This window comes from Lissotriton vulgaris, chromosome 2_2 (genome assembly GCF_964263255.1).
Source record: "Lissotriton vulgaris chromosome 2_2, aLisVul1.2, whole genome shotgun sequence".
Taxonomy (NCBI): Eukaryota; Metazoa; Chordata; class Amphibia; order Caudata; family Salamandridae; genus Lissotriton; species Lissotriton vulgaris.
In genome coordinates this window covers 73,760,611-73,779,020 of record NC_141688.1, presented here as the reverse complement: position 1 = coordinate 73,779,020, position 18,410 = coordinate 73,760,611, and the positions used below count along the sequence as shown (strand labels likewise).

The 18,410-nt window shown below is 45.6% G+C and overlaps 1 protein-coding gene across 1 annotated transcript in view; it reads right to left on the bottom strand.

Moving 5' to 3' along the window:
* Positions 1-1,782, bottom strand: part of PTPN9 (protein tyrosine phosphatase non-receptor type 9) — a 354,751-nt gene extending 352,969 nt beyond the window's left edge. The window contains exon 1 of the mRNA XM_086959304.1: positions 899-1,782. Within this exon, the coding sequence (XP_086815430.1) occupies positions 899-931 (33 nt within the window). The 5' untranslated portion in view covers positions 932-1,782. The remainder of the gene's footprint in view (positions 1-898) is intronic.
* Between the last annotated feature and the right edge of the window lie 16,628 nt (positions 1,783-18,410).

Here is an 18,410-nt window from a genome sequence, read left to right as displayed (position 1 = left end):
AAATATCAATAGTGCCTGTCTTCGATTGACTGTTTAATAAACAGTGATTACCCTCCCCACCCCGCGCAAACAGAACCAAAAGAACAAACGCTACTTGATTTGGTCCCTGCTTTTTTAAAATCTTCTGCAAATGTATTTAGCACCACTGTAATGTAGTTTGGGCACATATGACACGATTCCCAGTCCATAACTGCACATTACGACTCTGGACTACTCTTTGGAAAAGGTAGAGTTTGAATTCAAATCAACCTTTGTACAATAGCCCGCGCTTGTCATAACTTAAAAACTCAGAAGGGAGTGAATTTGGAGGGCGTTATAAGGTTTCTCGGGTACAGACCCGGGAAAATTACGTTTTATCGAGGATAGAGGAATAGGTAAAAAGTTTGGTTTAGCCTTACAAAGTAGGTGAAGTATATAGTAAAATTTTTCAAGCTGTTGAAATGAATTTTAAGTTAAGAAAAAAAACTGACATTTTAAAACTAGCCATTTCACAGACTCGGAAACTGGGCAAGTCCTCAAAAAGTGGCGTACTGTATTTAAATCATGTGCGCAATACGTGTTTTCTACTCCTTGTTACTGTAGAAATAACTTTAGAACATAAAAGCGGGTCTGTCCACAATGAAATATATCTACGCAACTTCTCGTTAAACGGACACTGAATTTTAACATGAAATCACATTTTTACACAAAAAGTGCCTAAGCTAAACTGCAATTGAAGACGTTTATAAAGCTATACAAATGTTAATTACCAAATCTATTTTCTCAGCATACATACGATTCGAAAACGACGATTATAGGATTTAGACAACCCCACCCTCTGACGTCTCTTTTTCTCTAAACCTCAGTGTTTCCCTAGTACTGTCCTGTCAGTGCGACAGGGTGTCGACGTTTAGGTTACCTGCTCTTCTTCCGGTGTGAGCTGGGCGGCCATGCCGACGGCCGCGGCGTCCTCGACGGCCACTGTCGCCACTCTAGTCCGGGGATGCACACCGGGCCTCCGCCGCTACGAGCAAAAGAGGAAACCAGCTGCCTTTTGCCTTCCGCCAACGGATGCCTTAAATTCCCCCTTTTCGGATTCCCTTTCCAGCATTTCTGTATTTATTATATATTTTTTTAAACTTTAGGTGCAAGGTTTTGGAAAGGGGCGTGGGTTGACGTCTATAACATCTGGAAACGGAATGCCGTTAAAAACCAAAATAAAAGTCCAGTGGTCTAGTTGTAGAAGTCTTTCTTTATTTGTATCTGCTGCAGGGGGCACGCTGTTGGTCTGGTCTCTCGCGCAGGAAACGCCAAATCCCGGATCGGAAAAATCAAGGCAGACTTTGCAGAGAAGTGTGTAATATTTCCATGAAAAATCGTCAGTTCCAGGTAGGCAGCAGTCACTTTGCGAGCTCCCCCTCGACCCTTAACAACACTCATGTGGGAGCGGGCAAGAAACTAAACGTATATTTTAGGGGGTTTCTGCTTCCGGTGATGGTTTTTCATGGAGAAAGCACCCTTCGAAGGCTTAACTTTGGTGCCTTTTCTTGGAAAGCAGCATCGGCGTAGGCTAGAAACTGCAGCAGCCACCTCTTTTTCTTCCTCCGCCTCCTTCCTGCCTGCCTGCCTCCTCCCTCATCAACATTCTTCGCCTCCACCCCCCCAACTCAAACCATGACCGGCCTCCAGCTGTAGCTCCGCCATTGAGAAATAGGAAGAGGCGAGAGAGTGCTTTCCATTCACAAAATATGCAGAGCAGAAAGGAGAAAGGGAGATGCCGGTCGCATAGAGGAAGCAAGAATCGGGAAGGTTTTCATTTCAAAACCAGGCAGAGAGTAATCAGGGAGCGGATCGTTTACACGCGTTATCAGTTCCACTCCCACAGGACAGCTGATCAATGCATCATTATCAAGCAAATACTCGCCTTTTGCAGGACTTAAACATCAATGTGCTATGTATAAAATGATACATACTGGAGTGGAAATTGATATGTTTTAGTCCGTTGCATAATGCAAGCTTGACGTTGTACATTTATATAGTACATTTTAAAAAAAACATCGATAAATTCAATAGGGCTAGATAGTGAACATCTTTTGATGTTGTACACATATGTTTTCTGTTGGGTATAGCCAGATTCGTTCTGGAGCAGGGCTCGTTATCGTGGGGGCGGGGAAAAGGTTGTCCCTTAATCTCGCAGTTGTGACAGTATACTAACCTAGAGTTTTTATCGGATTCCCTGAGCACTAACACAGTGTAAATATTATTATATATTAATAAAGTTTTCAGTTATTTATTCAAAAAGAAGTGTTCAATAGAGTCCAATTTAATTCCGTAGTTTTTATTTCCGTATTCTTTCAATTTCCCAACAAAGACTTGTTATAGCACAGGTCCAATTTGACATAGTATAGCCGATACGACAGCCAACACGCATGTTTCGTCAATGGAGTATTTTTCCAAGAGACTTCATCAGGGCTGTAAATATTTATTTATTTATTTTATTTAATGCATTCTTATAAAGCGCAGACTTCACCCGAAGGTGTCAGAGCACTGTACAATAGTACCAGTTACGTTACATGAGAGAACCAATACCGTTACCATTCTTTAACATTTCTCAGTATGAGGTTAATCCTAACCTCCACCATGAGAAAGGAAAAGAGGGAACGAAAATCGAGGATATACAAAAAACACCAAAAATTGTGTGCAATCGGAACCCAACCACCAATCGCTCCAAGAGCAGTCTGGAATTTTTGATAACATTATTTTCAATGGGCCAATGACTTTATCTACTCAGAATTAAAACCAAGATCAAAACCAACTAAACAACCGTGCAGTACAGCGAGAATTGCAATTCTCATATTTACATGACTACAGAATCTGGATTTCATTAAAGACTCGGAGGCTGACATTATGCATAAACCTTTAATGCAGACCCCAAGCAGCCACATCACAATACAAAGGTTCTAAATAGAACACAGGCAACAGCAAAGTGCCATAAACTAATAAGAGACAGCCTCTTTTAAATGAGGAGAATAAAGAAGGTATAGTTCATAAAATTCTTGAAACGTCGAAGAAACCAAACTTCGAAACTTGAGTCGAGAAGGCAGAGAAGGAAGAGGACCATGCAGGAAGCAATCTTGAATGAGATGACGTAATCACTGTCAAGTTCAGGCATTATCTGAAAAGATAAGGAAATTAGTCCTGAAAAACCCAAAAATACAAATCCAAACATGTCATAAAATACAAATACAAAAGTACACTAAGGATTGTAAAGATCATAAAAAGACTGTAAAGCATTACATTACAATAAATTGTACAAGGTAATAATACTCATTGGAATGCCTCCAAAGGGAGGGAGGGAGGGATAATGTCAGCCTCCGAGTCTTTAATGAAATCCAGATTCTCTAGTTATGTAAATATGAGAATCGCAATTTCATTACAAGACCAGAGGCTACATTATGCATGTTGGTAGCTTCCTAAAACAGCATCAGACATGTGTTGGATGGGTTTACAATAATGACGAGCAAAGGTACTGGCATTTGACCAGTCAGCAGCTTTTAAGATGTCTTCCACCTTACCTCTGGACCAAAGTGATTTGCTAGCCATAGCACCCCTAAGGGAGTGAGCTTGAAATTTACTCAAGTCAACACCAGCAAGATTCATTGCGGACTTAATCCATCTAGCAATAGAAGAGGTACTAATTCCCTTATGTGGCTTAACGAAGGAGATAAGCAATTGATTAACACCAACAGGACGGAGTCCAGAGATTCTAAGATCATATTCCTTCATGCATTCAACCACGCAGAGTTTGGGATGAAGGTCAAACCGTGAATAAAATATGGAGTCAGACACGGTCTTAGTCCTCCTATGGATATCGAACTTGACGCCAAATACATTGTAAGAACGATAGGTGATATCAAGAGCACGGATATCTGAAGATCTTCTGCAAGAAACTAGGCATAAAAGAGTAGCCAGTTTAATGGAAAGATTCTTTCTGTTGAGGAGAGAATTAGAAGGCCAATTATTAAAGAGATGAAGAATCAAATTTACATCCCAAAGTGTATCATACTTGGGTTTAGGAGGTCTTTTAAGACTGATACTCTTCATTACCCTACAAATGATGACATTCTTCCCAATGGTCTTCCCATTACCAAGAGTATGGCCTGCAGATATTGCAGATCTAAAGCAGTTGATGGACCTGTAACTAAGTCCCCTTTCGAATTGTTCAACCAAGAAACTAGTCACATCAACAATAGGGGTCTCCAAGGGATCCAGGTCCCTTTCCAAGCACCAACGTACCCAAAGTTTCCAGATTCTGTTGTATCTGTAATGGGTGCCTAGTGCCCAAGACTCCCGGAAGAGGATTGAAGCTGCATCCGAAAGACCCGAGATTTCGTTAGATCTCCTGACAGCCTCCAGGAAAGAAGGGATAAACTCTGGTCGAGAATTAGAGGATGTATACGATCATCCAAATCTGTGAGAAGATCTTTCAGTGAAGGGATTAAGAAAGGAATACTGCAAGTCATCTCCAGAACTGTGGGAAACCACGCCTGGGAGGGCTAGAAGGGAGTTATCAAGAGGAGGAGACACTGATCTTGTCTCACCTTCTGAAGCACTCTCTGAATCATTGCGAAAGGGGGGAAGGCATATCCTCGAATACCCTTCCAGGGTTGAAGGAACGAGTTGAATGCCAGAGCACCCGGGTCGGGCACCCAGCTGTAATAATTCGGGAGTTGGAAGGTGAGTCTGCTCGCAAAGAGATCCACTTCCAGCGGACCCCAGATCTGATTCAGGGTTCTGAAGACAGAAGGATTCAGCTTCCAATCGCTGAAATCTATAAGGAACCTTGAGTTCCAGTCTGCGGAGGAGTTTGCTGCGCCCGGAAGATATTCCGCTTTCAGAGCAATTTTGTGCTCTAAGCAAAACATCCAAAGTTTTTTCCGCCAGATTCGAGAGGTCTGCAGACCTGGTGCCTCCAAGGCGGTTGATGTAAGCAACTGCCGACATGTTGTCCATCTTTAAAAGGACAGACCTCCCCTGAATGGAATTTCCGAAGCTCATGAGGGCACATAGGCCCGCGGTCAATTCCAGGTAATTTATATGGTGGAGAGATTCTTGCGGTGACCAAAGTCCTCCAGTGTTCTGACCCAGAAGACAGGCACCCCAGCCGTGCAGGCTGGCATCCGATTCCAGCACAAATTCCGGGGATGAGCCAAAAATGGCTTTCCCATTCCATGCCTCCAGGTTGTTCAACCACCAGACCAAATCTGAACAAGAGTCTAAGTCCAGAGAAATGCGATCTCCGTACCAAAGTCCGGACCTCAAAGCTCTCGCTTTGTTCCTCTGAAGGGCTCGATAGTTGAGAGGCCCTGGACAAATGGCCTGTATCGAAGATGAGAGGAGACCCAGCAGTCTGGCCAAGTCTATGAGGGAGAGGCTCTGTTGGTTTAGAGCATATTTTATCTGCTTTTTTATTTTGGTGATTTTTTTTCGAAGGAAGAAGGAGGAGACAACTGGTTGTGTCGACCGTGAAGCCTAAAAATTCTATTGTTTTTGAGGGGATTAGGCAAGATTTTTCTTTGTTTATGATGAAACCCAGGTTCTCTATTAGTTTTGAAGTGTCTGTAAGTAATGAATCTGTTGAGTTGCCGAAGGTTTATAACCGGCCTCCAACTTTATCTACTCAGAATTAAAACCAAGATCAAAACCAACTAAACAACCGTGCAGTACAGTGTGAATTGTAAAATCACCAAGGAGGACAACTCAATACTACTTATATATCCAGCTCACCTCAAACAGTTTTTATTATTCTCATTTGTGCTTCTCAGTGTTCCAGAGTCCTATTATATTCTAGCATAAGTGAACAATAATATAGTGACACTCCTATCAGTAAGAGTACTATTATGGTATCAAACTGCATATTTCACTTGAATAACCACTCTTCATGCTACTTACCACATCTATTTCTATCAATTTAATGCATATTCTCCGTTTCATACGTCAATTTCAAATTGGTCCAATTTCCAAGGAACCTGTAGGCTCTTCCTGGTTGCAATTCGCTATTACAAAACAGATTATATTCATAAGTACCAAGACCCATTTTTAGTACTTGTACTCTTACATAAAAATATCCTCAAAGCTGTTCATCAATGTAGTCCAGCATATGCTAAGTATTTAAGGACATATTGTTATTTTACTATCGTATTAAGTACTATTCAGCATATCCAAAAACCATTAAAACCTAAAAATCCTTCTCCAAGTATAAAACTACGATTCCAAGCGAAATATTGCCCCGACATTCATTATATTTTCAATCTCACCTGTATGGATTTAAGAGGGGAAAGGTGAGATTTGGGGAGGCCAGCAATAAGAGAATTGCAATAATCCAATCTGGAGAGAACCATAGATTGGAGCAAGGATTTTAGGTCTTGCTCCGGAAAGAAACGTCGAATCCCCCAGAGAAGGCGCAGTTGGTATCATGCATTCTTTGCAATGGCATTTATGTAGGAGAGTAGATTGAGTCTTTTGTCAAGTATGACACCAAGGGATTTTGTGCTGTCAACAATGATAGGTTTATTGTTCAGTAAATTCAGCTGATCAATCCAAGATTGAACTGGAGGAGGAGAGAGTGAGGTAGAGAGGAGGAGAAATTCAGTTTATAAGGATTCAGAATGCGTTGTTGAGCTAACATCAAGTTTTGAATAGAGTTGAGTGTAGAGTTGAGGATTGCGATATCATGTGTGGAAGACACCTTAAGGTAGATTTGAGTGTCATCCGCATAGAGATGGTAATGGATCCCAGATTTACTTAGGAGATTTCCCAATGGTTCTAAATAAAGATTGAACAAAGTGGTTGCAAGGATAGAACCTTGAGGGACAACTTGACCTACCGCCAATGAAGACGAAAAACTGTTCGCTATTTTGATCATTAGGGATCTGTCGGAGAGGAATGATGCAAACCATTTAGGCACTGTGCCTTCCAAGCCCATTTTCTGTTGAAGAGTGTTAAGGAGAGTGTTGTGATTAACAGTGTCAAAGACCGCAGAAAGTCTAGAAGAATCAGAAGACAAGACTCCACCAAATCGAGTCCACGCAGCCAATCGTCGATAACTTGCAGAAGGGCTGTTTCGGTGCTGCATTTTTTAGTAAAACCAGACTGGAAATTGTCAACAAGATTATTATCCTTAATATGTAGGGAAAGTTGTTTCGCTACACATCTTTCTGTGATTTTCACAAGAAAAGGGAGGTTAGTGATGGGGTGGAAGTTGTTGAGGTCGTTCACATCAGCAATGGGTTTTTTAAGAAGTGGGATAAGCTGTCCTGTTTTAAGGGCAACAGGAAGGGAACCTTGGCTGAGGAAGAGGTTAACCAGACTGGTCCAATAGGAAAGAGTATGGGTATAGAAATCAATGGCAATGTCACTAGGGATGGGTTCAAACGAATGGTTAGAGGGTTTTGTTCAACAGAAACGTTGTCCTTCATCTCCTAAACCAATGCAGAGGAAATGATTGGACTTTAAAAGAAAGCTCAGCAAACTCCATGAAAGACAAAGGTAAATGGTCTCATCTGGTGAAGAAATATACCTTCCAATTAAACTAGGAAAAAAAAAATAGACACAAAAGATTGCAATTGAAGGGAGTATCAGGTAGGGTTGAACTTTGCCTCCATATCTTTAAAAGAAAGCAAAACTCCTGTTGCTATAGTCAGAGAGATATTCCTTTCTATTACAAGATCTGAGGCTCAATAATGAAAAGTTTAAAGCTTAGGAATAACATTGCAAGACACACATTCTACTGATCAGTAATTTAAAAAAAAGTTGAAAGAAATTAGACTCCCTTCAATCAATCAATCAATGCATTTATATAGCACGCTACTCACCCGGGAGGGTCTCAAGGCGCTGGGGGAGAGGGGTATGTCACTGCTCGTACAGCCAGGTCTTGAGTTGCTTCCTGAAGGAGAGGTGGTCTTGGGTACGCCGAAGGTGAATGGGGAGGGAGTTCCAAGTCTTGGCTGCCAGGTAGGAGAAGGATCTTCCTCCGGCGGTGGCTCTGCGGATGCGTGGTACGGTGGCGAGTGCGTAGCTGGTTGATCGTAGCTGGCGTGCGGGCGTGTAGAAGGTCATGCGGTCATTGAGGTACTTGGGGCCCAGGTCGTGTAGAGCCTTGTGTGCGTGGGTGAGGAGTCTGAACGTGATTCTCTTGCTGACGGGAAGCCAGTGCAGTTCTCTCAGGTGTCCGGTGATGTGGCTGTGTCGGGGGATGTCCAGGATGAGTCGTGCGGAGGCGTTCTGGATGCGTTGGAGACCAATTTTCTGTTTTTGGAATGTCCCCCAGTCATCCAGATGATATGTACAACTTAGGTAGTCTAGTCCATCTTACAGAATGGGCTCCAAAGAGGGATACGCCAATGCCAGCTTCAGTTATAATGCATATAACCCATCTGGGAAGGGTATAGATGAGGAAAAGGTTATGTGATACAAACACGAATCCAGCCATTTTTGTATATACCTGACTTTGTACATCTTTGTCTGTGAAGTTTTTCCATGTACATGCTGAATTGTGCATTTTCTTGTTCTCTATGCCCTTGAAAATTACCAAATGGTTGCTAGACTAATTACACCCTGTTAATCATTTGTGGTTCTCTAAGATGGAAAACCATACTTTTTATCCATCCAATCTGCAGTTCATGAAGCCATGTGAGTCTCGCTCTCATTACTTACCTTGAAAATGTAGTGTGGTTAGCTATATTTTTTCTATGTATAACTGGAAGGAAATTTCCAATGGACTAGGGGATTGGAGTGGAGTCTGCACGCAGACTTGTTTGTAATATAGTATAAATATGAAAGGAGAATTATTTAAGTTGTTCATTCCCTTAACTGACATGTTTTTCCCGTGTTGGTTTGTGCCTGCTCAAGCGTGATTACACTGCTCTGCTTTACCTCCAACTACCTGTACTTCTTTGGATTTAAATGAACATGAGTGGTATTATCTAAGGCGCAGTGGAACGCAATCCATAAATTGTTAGAATAGATAAATATGCGATAGCATTATCGTACATAAGTTGGCATTTGCAGCGCCATTTTGTATAAGGGCACCATTTTGTACTATGATCAAAACGAATCCTTTGTCATTTTCGAGATACGGCCTTCTCTAGGTTATGTTTCTTTGGAACAGAGTTCTGTTACACTAATGAGTCCACTGTACTTATTAGCGTATTACTTACCTTTAGATGGAAGCCTTCTCCCACTTGTCTAGCTGTGGGCGCAGGCAGAGTGACCTTGACAAGTAGATAAGTTGTGCCCGGCCTCAGAATTGAAACTTACCCCTTTGTAATTTATTGTCCAGCTGCATCTCCTTGAAAAAAATTCCATGGTGGACGTGCTTGTATTGGTTTTGAAGTGTACATAATATATTGTTATGCTTGCTGATGTCAGTCAAGGTTGCCAGATTGGGCTATTTCCCGCACAATTGGGCGATTCTTTTCCCAGTTGTGCGGGAAAAACCCATGCCTGGCGGGGGGCTAGGTTTTGGGCTACTTTGGCGTTCTTGTGCGGAAATAACTGGCCTGGGCGGGCGCCCACATTCACCCACACACACTCTAATCTCAGTCTCTCAGAGAGCATCGCGCATAGTCACTGGAGGGAGGGGTAGCCGGTCCGATGATTGATGGGCCTGCCTCTGCGCAGGCACATGATGACCCCGCCCACCCCTAGAGCAGAAGGCAGCCTTAGCATAGGTCTGGCATCCAATAAATGATTGGGGCCTGCAGGCCTGGCTCAGTCCTCCTTGCTACATTCTTGCTTGTTGCGAGTGTGTTATCTAATCTGGTTGTCACACTAATTCATTTGCTGCCCCCTCGCGCTTCCCATATATGCTGGGGGCTGACGTCACGTGAGCAGTGCACGCTCGCTTTGCTTTCGGAGCGGGCCCCCGGGGCGGCGGACGGTGTGTGGAGATGTTACTGGTGGACTGGTGGTGCCTGTGCCGGTGACTGGAGAGGAGAGGAGCGGAGGTCTGGAGGAGGACTCGTGAGGTAAGTGACACTTTTCGTGTGTCACTGCTGCTGCCGGCCGCTGCCGCCCACCCAGGCTACACCACAGCCAACTTGCGACAGCGCCCAGGCCCAGCCCTAGCCCTTTAAGAGCAGCACAAGACACGGTGACGGCGTGATGCACTGACTGACTCAGCAAGCAAAAGTAGGCGAGCTGAAGCCGACACCAGCCTCGGCCCCCAGGCCGCGCAAGGTCCAGCAGCCCCATCTTTATTTACTTTATTTATGCATATTTATATAGCGCAGACTTTGCCCGAAGGCGTCAGAGCACTTCACAAAAGGGACAGTAATGATACATGAGGAGAAAATTAAACAAAGTACAAAAGCAGGCTATTGTTAAGACCAAGAATACCCATTTTTAAACTGGTTCTCTCTTGCCAGGATGCCCATCACACAGTTTTGTTTTATGGGTTAATCTTGCCCCGTGGTCAGTCCCTGTGCCTTCAATGTGCCAGAGTATTGAAGGTGTGTGCTTGGATCTAGTGACTGCCCGAATCTTTGGCTCGGACACAGCCAAAGAATCGGGCGGTCCTATAGATCACAGTGACTAGATGCGAGCACACACATTCAATAATCTGGCACATTGAAGGCACAGGGACTGACCACCGGCAATATTAACCCATAAAACAAAACTGTGTGATGGGCATCCTGGCAAGAGTGAAAAAGTTTTTTAAAAAACGAGAAGCCGGTTTTAAGCAGACCACACATACGTAGATGGTGCAAACCAGTTGTCTGTTGTCTGGCAGCTAGCTGCACGTTTAACTAATTCACCTGCCACCATTTGCAGGACAAACAAAACATATTAGTAGTTATATGGGAAATAAGTCATACAATCTACACCATATCACTCTGCACTGCTACAAGTTAAACACTTGTGGTCATTGACTAGGTCTGTTGACTTCCATTACAAAGGCCTAGCGAACAAGGCCTATATTTACTCAGCACAGCAACTGAAGCTAACTTTGGAAGCTCCTAATTCCAAGGACATCCCTCTCCATCTGTTCTCAGAGCCGGTGCTCCGTCTGGAAAAGCAACTATGTGTCAATGCCCCCAGACTCTGACGTGCACGTGAAAGTATTTCACACATAGCATGGGCACTTGCATGCTGGTATTTTTAGTCTCCCTATTTGGCCAAAGTACTTCAAGACCCACAAACACTTTGTGCAACCAAACGAAGAATAATGGTAGAATAGTAATCTATCCTCTCCTATAAATTTTAGGGAACTTATTTGCCTCTCTTTCGAGTTTCAAGGTAGACTCAGAAATACAGGCACTTTCAGGAGGCAAAAGCAGACGTTAAGTTACATGAGGCAAAAGTGACAATTGTGAGCGAACAAAATACATGAGGTAGTGAACACTGCATTACAGGAGGAAAAAGTGACAAGTGTGCAGGTTACAAGAGAAAACAAAGTACAATTAGAGGTATAATACTGCAATATATGCTAGACACTCAGGCACAAGAACAAACGTTAGGTAGGCAATGGTGGCACTTGTGCAAGTATCAGAAGCAAACAAAATGTGAGAGGTAGCAAACAGTGTATTACAAGAGAAAAGTGGCGTGTGCATGTTACAAAAGAGTACCAAACACATGTACAAGGATAATACTGCAATAAAAGGCAAACACTCCAACCACAAGAACACACTGGGAAGGCACATCCATAGTTATGGAGAATAGAATTTTCAGTAATGGGAGGTCTTCCTTCAGATAATAGAAAGGGCGTGAATTACTTTTGGAGGTGTCTTTGGAAGAGGAGAACTTTGAGGTCCGTTTTGAAGGCCTGGGAGGAGGAGGTGGTGGTCTGGAGCTGAGGCGGAAGGGAGTTCCACATTCTCACCGCGTTGCCTGAAAAGGATTGGGGCATCGATCTTTCCTCTTTGAAAGTGGGAGGTTCAAGCAGTAGATATTCCGTGTTATGTGATGGTCTAGAGCAGAGGTCTTCAAACTTTTGAAGGTTGAGCCCCCCCAGCTGAATTTTTTTAAATGTCGGGCCCCCCACCACCTGACAGATATTTCTGGAATCTGGTACACTACATAATCGACCGCCACCCGCATATCCCTGGCCATATCTGGCAAATAATGTTCAAAACAATGAGTGTTTCCTCCTTCTCCATGAATTCCCTCACTACCACTCACCAACAATGGACCTCATCTCTCTATAGCACCTTTCTGGCAAACATATATATTTTTTTATAGTGCTACTCATAGTTTCATCATACTCAGGGGCATATGTACAAGCCCCTATGGACACCACACTGTCACTTTTTAAGACGTTGTGGTGGTGATAGGGGCATTGCCGTATTTACACGACAGAGTTAAGCCACTTAACTTTGCTTAACGCTGCCTTGTAAATAAAGCCCTCTTTCATACTATGCTTAGCGTGAAAGGGTGGGCAGTGGGTGTTGCAGTGGGCGTTCCACTGCAACAGGCACTGATTTTGATGTTGCGCCCTATTTACCAGGGCAGCGTAAAAGTGAGGCAGTGTTAAAATTAAGAACAGGGAAAACCTGGTCTTAAGCTGGCGAAACTAGGAGAAATGCATTATTTCTCCTCATTTTTGATTCATCCATGTGTGCTGCCTTGTGCAGCACACATGGAAAAAGCAAAATGCCTTGTATTTGTACTCTTTAAAAAAATCCATTTTGTGATTTCTGTGTGTGCTGCATTAAGCAGCACACATGGAAGTGAGACAAATGGCATTTAAAGATTGTTTATGTACAGGAAGGTCCCCCTCCTGAACATAAACAATATTTTCCCTGCACCCAGACACCCTTGCACTATGGCGCAATGGTGTCTGCATTGGCGCTATACTGCTTAATGTAGCGCCAGCGCAGGGGAAACGCAAGGCTACACCATATTGTTGTAAATATGGTGCAGCCTTCCGTTTCTGAAGTGGTGGAGAGAGGCTTTAACCCATGACTGCTGACGCCTCACTCCGCAACTTCCTTGAACATATGCCCCTCAGTTCTTTAATCTGCGTGGTACACCTTCTTTGTAGCAGGCACATTAACCCTCTGTGCTGTGAGGGTGGCAGGAGTGCTCATGTGAGTGCACAGTGAGGTATGCAACAGTGTGAGAGTAGGGTAAGTGGAGTGACTGCAGGGTGACTGAGGTGACCATATGAATTTGGGTGCGCATGTTAGTGCAGAGTAGGACTAATGAATGCATTGTTAGTGATGGGCTTGTTTAAGTGAGATTGCAGATTGAGCAGTGAGGGGGACATGTGAGTGAAGTGTCACATGAGTGCAGGGTGGCTAGTGTGCTTGTGTGGCTACAGGTTGAGGTACAGGGAAAACCGCGGAAGTGCATTGTGAGAGCAGAGTGATCACTGATTGCCGGTTGAATGGTGTGAGTGCATGGGGGTCAGTATGAGGGAATTGTGATCGCTTTGAGTGCAAGGTGAGCATGAAAGTGAAGGGCGAGAATGAGGAGCAAGTGGTCTGAATGCAGGGTGGTTTCCCTGACACTTACAGTAACTCAGCATGCTATTGACGGCAGCAAAGGGTTTGAACAGAAAATATAAATAGAGAGCACTTTAAATTGTGTTTTAGGACTGCCTGAATGAAATGACTGATAATAAAAGGGAATAAAGACAGAAAAGTCACATCATAAATGAATACATACTTCTTTATAACCCCTATTTAGTGTCAAGAGAAGCAATTTGCAGGCTGTTTAAACACCTGACTGGGATTTGTCTTTTGGCAATTTAAAGCCCTTTTAGCCCTGTGATCATTGTGCTCCTGCCAGTGTAATTTAAAAAGCAACAATGTCACCTTTCTGGGAAGTGCTGTACATCCCTGGACGGGGTTAAATTCCTAGAGCTGAAATGCTTCAGCTGCAGTGGGAGGAAGGAAGCCTTCTCTGCTAAAACTGAAAGCAAGTTACAGACATTCATTTCTGAGGCAAGGAGTCTCCTCTGCTCTGAAATAGTTGCTTTCAGTTTTAGAAAAGGGGTCTCCTTGCCTCCCACTGCAGCTAAAGCATTTCAGCTGTAGGAATTAACCAGGATAGCCCCCCCCCCCCCACACAAACCCAGTGTGTGGCAGCCTGGATGAAACAGCTTCCTGCGCACACAGCCATGAAAATTTCACAGGTCCTTAAAAGACCTTTTTCTTGTTAATGAGTCTTTAATGGTTTTCACCCCTTCTTCGGGCCCCTGCAGCTCCACTCTGCTGTTTGTTTCTTCAATCAGTAGAGGACAAAGGTGAGATTTACAGAGGAGTGTGTCCCCCCCCCCCCCCCCCCCCCCCGAGACGGTGTTGCGCCCCCCACAGATTGAAGAACTCTGGTCTAGAGCCTCCAGAGAGTTTCAGTTTATTCGCCAGGTAGCATGGAGAGGAGGAGTGCAAGGCTTTGTGGCTAATACAGGCAGTCTTGTAGATAGCTCTAGCTCGATGGGAAGCCAGCGGAGGGTGCATAACATTGGTGTGATGCGGTGTGAGCCTCAACCTAGTCCCAACAGCCATGTCACGCCAGGCCCAGCCACCCCAGGCCCAGCCTCAGGCAGACCCAGCACCCAGCCTCAGCCCTGAGCCCAGGCCCAGCACCCAGCCTCAACACCAGCCAGGCCCAGCCCCCAGCCGCAGGCAGGCCCAGCAACAGCCTCTGCCCAAGACCAATGCAAAAACCACAGGTGATGGACAGAATGCAGAACAATGTCATACATTCAACCCAGTACAGAGATCTGGGCCTAAATCCATCGTTTTTGTGCACTCCACACCACCCCAGTTCAGAAATGGCCATATGCAAATCAGTCTGACCCTGTGCCTCATGGGAACAGTCCAGCCCGAACTGCCAAGCCATGCCTTCCCTGGACCGGAAACAAGCTTCCGAGGACCGGTTTCTGGCATTCCAGCCGTCTTCAGCCCGGCTTGCTTGAATCCAGTGGTGTGGAGTGCATGGGACTCACGTCTGAGCATACCCATCACACTTGGGGTGACAAATGCAAAAACCACAGGTGATGGACAGAATTCAGAACAATGTCATACATTCACCCCAGTACAGAGATCCGGGCCTAAATCCATCGTTTTTTTGCACTCCACACCACCCCAGTTCAGACATGGCCATATGCAAATCAGTCTGACCCTGTGCCTCATGGGAACAGTCCAGCCCGAACTGCCAAGCCATGCCTTCCCTGGGTCGGAAACAATCTTCCGAGGACCGGTTTCTGGCATTCCAGCCGTCTTCAGCCCGGCTTGCTTGAATCCAGTGGTGTGGAGTGCATGGGACTCACGTCTGAGCATACCCATCCCACTCAAAGTGACAAATGCAAAAACCACAGGTGATGGACAGAATGCAGAACAATGTCATACATTCACCCCAGTACAGAGATACAGGGCCTAAATCCATCGTTTTTTTGTACTCCACACCACTCCAGTTCAGACATGGCCATATTCAAATCAGTCTGACCCTGTGCCTCGTGGAACTGTCCAGGCCAAACTGCCAAGCCATGCCTTCCCTGGACCGGAAACAAGCTTCTAGGACCGGTTTCTGGCATTCCAGCCGTCTTCAGCCCGGCTTGCTTGAATCCAGTGGTGTGGAGAGCATGGGACTCACGTCTGAGCATACCCATTCCACTCGGGGTGACAAATGCAAAAACCGCAGGTGATGGACAGAATGCAGAACAATGTCGTACATTCAACCCAGTACAGAGATCTGGGCCTAAATCCATCGTTTTTGTGCACTCCACACCACCTCAGTTCAGACATGGCCATATGCAAATCAGTCTGACCCTGTGCCTCATGGGAACAGTCCAGCCCGAACTGCCAAGCCATGCCTTCCCTGGACCGGAAACAAGCTTCCGAGGACCGGTTTCTGGCATTCCAGCCGTCTTCAGCCCGGCTTGCTTGAATCCAGTGGTGTGGAGTGCATGGGACTCACGTCTGAGCATACCCATTCCACTCGGGGTGACAAATGCAAAAACCACACTTGATGGACAGAATGCAGAACAATGTCTTACATTCACCCCAGTACAGAGATCTGGGCCTAAATCCATGGTTTTTTTGCACTCCACACCACCCCAGTTCAGAAATGGCCATATGCAAATCAGTCTGACCCTGCGCCTCATGGGAACAGTCCAGCCCGAACTGCCAAGCCATGCCTTCCCTGGACCGGAAACAAGCTTCCGAGGACCGGTTTCTGGCATTCCAGCCGTCTTCAGCCCGTCTTGCTTGAATCCAGTGGTGTGGAGTGCTTGAATCCAGTGGTGTGAAGTGCATCGGACTCACGTCTGAGCATACCCATCCCACTCGGGGTGACAAATGCAAAAACCAAAGGTGATGGACAGAATGCAGAACAATGTCATACATTCACCCCAGTACAGAGATCTGGGCCTAAATCCATTGTTTTTTTGCACTCCACACCACCCCAGTTCAGACATGGCCATATGCAAATCAGTCTGACCCTGTGCCTCATGGGAACAGTCCAGCAGGAACTGCCATGCCTACCATTCCCTGGACCGGAAACAAGCTTCCGAGGACCGGTTTCTGGCATTCCAGCCGTCTACAGCCCGGCTTGCTCGAATCCAGTGGTGTGGAGTGCATGGGACTCACGTCTGGGCATACCCATCCCACTCGGGGTGACAAATGCAAAAACCACGGGTGATGGACAGAATGCAGAACAATGCCATACATTCACCCCAGTACAGAGATCTGGGCCTAAATCCATCGTTATTTTGCACTCCACACCACCCCAGTTCAGACATGGCCATATGCAAATCATTCTGACCCTGTGCCTCATGGGAACAGTCCAGCCCGAACTGCCAAGCCATGCCTTGCCTGGACCGGAAACAATCTTCAGAGGACCGGTTTCTGGCATTGCAGCCGTATTCAGCCTGGCTTGCTTGAATCCAGTGGTGTGGAGTGCATGGGACTCACGTCTGAGCATACCCATCCCACTCGTAGTGACAAATGCAAAAACCACAGCTGATGGACCGAATGGAGAACAATGTCATACATTCACCCCAGTACAGAGATCTCGGCCTAAATCCATTGTTTTTCTGCACTCCACACCACCCCAGTTCAGACATGGCCATATGCTAATCAGTCTGACCCTGTGCCTCATGGGAACAGTCCAGCCCGAACTGCCAAGCCATGCCTTCCCTGGACCGGAAACAAGCTTCCGAGGACCGGTTTCTGGCATTCCAGACGTCTTCAGCCCGGCTTGCTTGAATCCAGTGGTATGGAGTGCATGGGACTCACGTCTGAGCATACCCATTCCACTCGGGGTGACAAATGCAAAAACCACAGATGATGGACAGAATGCAGAACAATGTCTTACATTCACCCCAGTACAGAGATCTGGGCCTAAATCCATGTTTTTTTTGCACTCCACACCACCCCAGTTCAGAAATGGCCATATGCAAATCAGTCTGACCCTGCGCCTCATGGGAACAGTCCAGCCCGAACTGCCAAACCATGCCTTCCCTGGACCGGAAACAAGCTTCCGAGGACCGGTTTCTGGCATTCCAGCCGTCTTCAGCCCGTCTTGCTTGATTCCAGTGGTGTGGAGTGCTTGAATCCAGTGGTGTGAAGTGCATCGGACTCACGTCTGAGCATACCCATCCCACTCGGGGTGACAAATGCAAAAACCAAAGGTGATGGACAGAATGCAGAACAATGTCATACATTCACCCCAGTACAGAGATCTGGGCCTAAATCCATTGTTTTTTTGCACTCCACAACACCCCAGTCCAGACATGGCCATATGCAAATCAGTCTGACCCTGTGCCTCATGGGAACAGTCCAGCCCGAACTGCCAAGCCATGCCTTCCCTGGATCAGAAACAATCTTCTGAGGACTGGTTTCTGGCATTCCAGGTGTCTTCAGCCCGGCTTGCTTGAATCCAGTGGTGTGGAGTGCATGGGACTCACGTCTGAGCATACCCATCCCACTCAAAGTGACAAATGCAAAAACCACAGGTGATGGACAGAATGCAGAACAATGTCATACATTCACCCCAGTACAGAGATACAGGGCCTAAATCCATCGTTTTTTTGTACTCCACACCACTGCAGTTCAGACATAGCCATATTCAAATCAGTCTGACCCTGTGCCTCGTGGGAACTGTCCAGGCCAAACTGCCAAGCCATGCCTTCCCTGGACCGGAAACAAGCTTCTAGGACCGGTTTCTGGCATTCCAGCCGTCTTCAGCCCGGCTTGCTTGAATCCAGTGGTGTGGAGAGCATGGGACTCACGTCTGAGCATACCCATTCCACTCAGGGTGACAAATGCAAAAACCATAGGTGATGGACAGAATGCAGAACAATGTCATACATTCCCCCCAGTACAGAGATACAGGGCCTAAATCCATCGTTTTTTGTACTCCACACCACTCCAGTTCAGACATGGCCATATTCGGTGCACAGACAAAATATCGACTCCAAAATA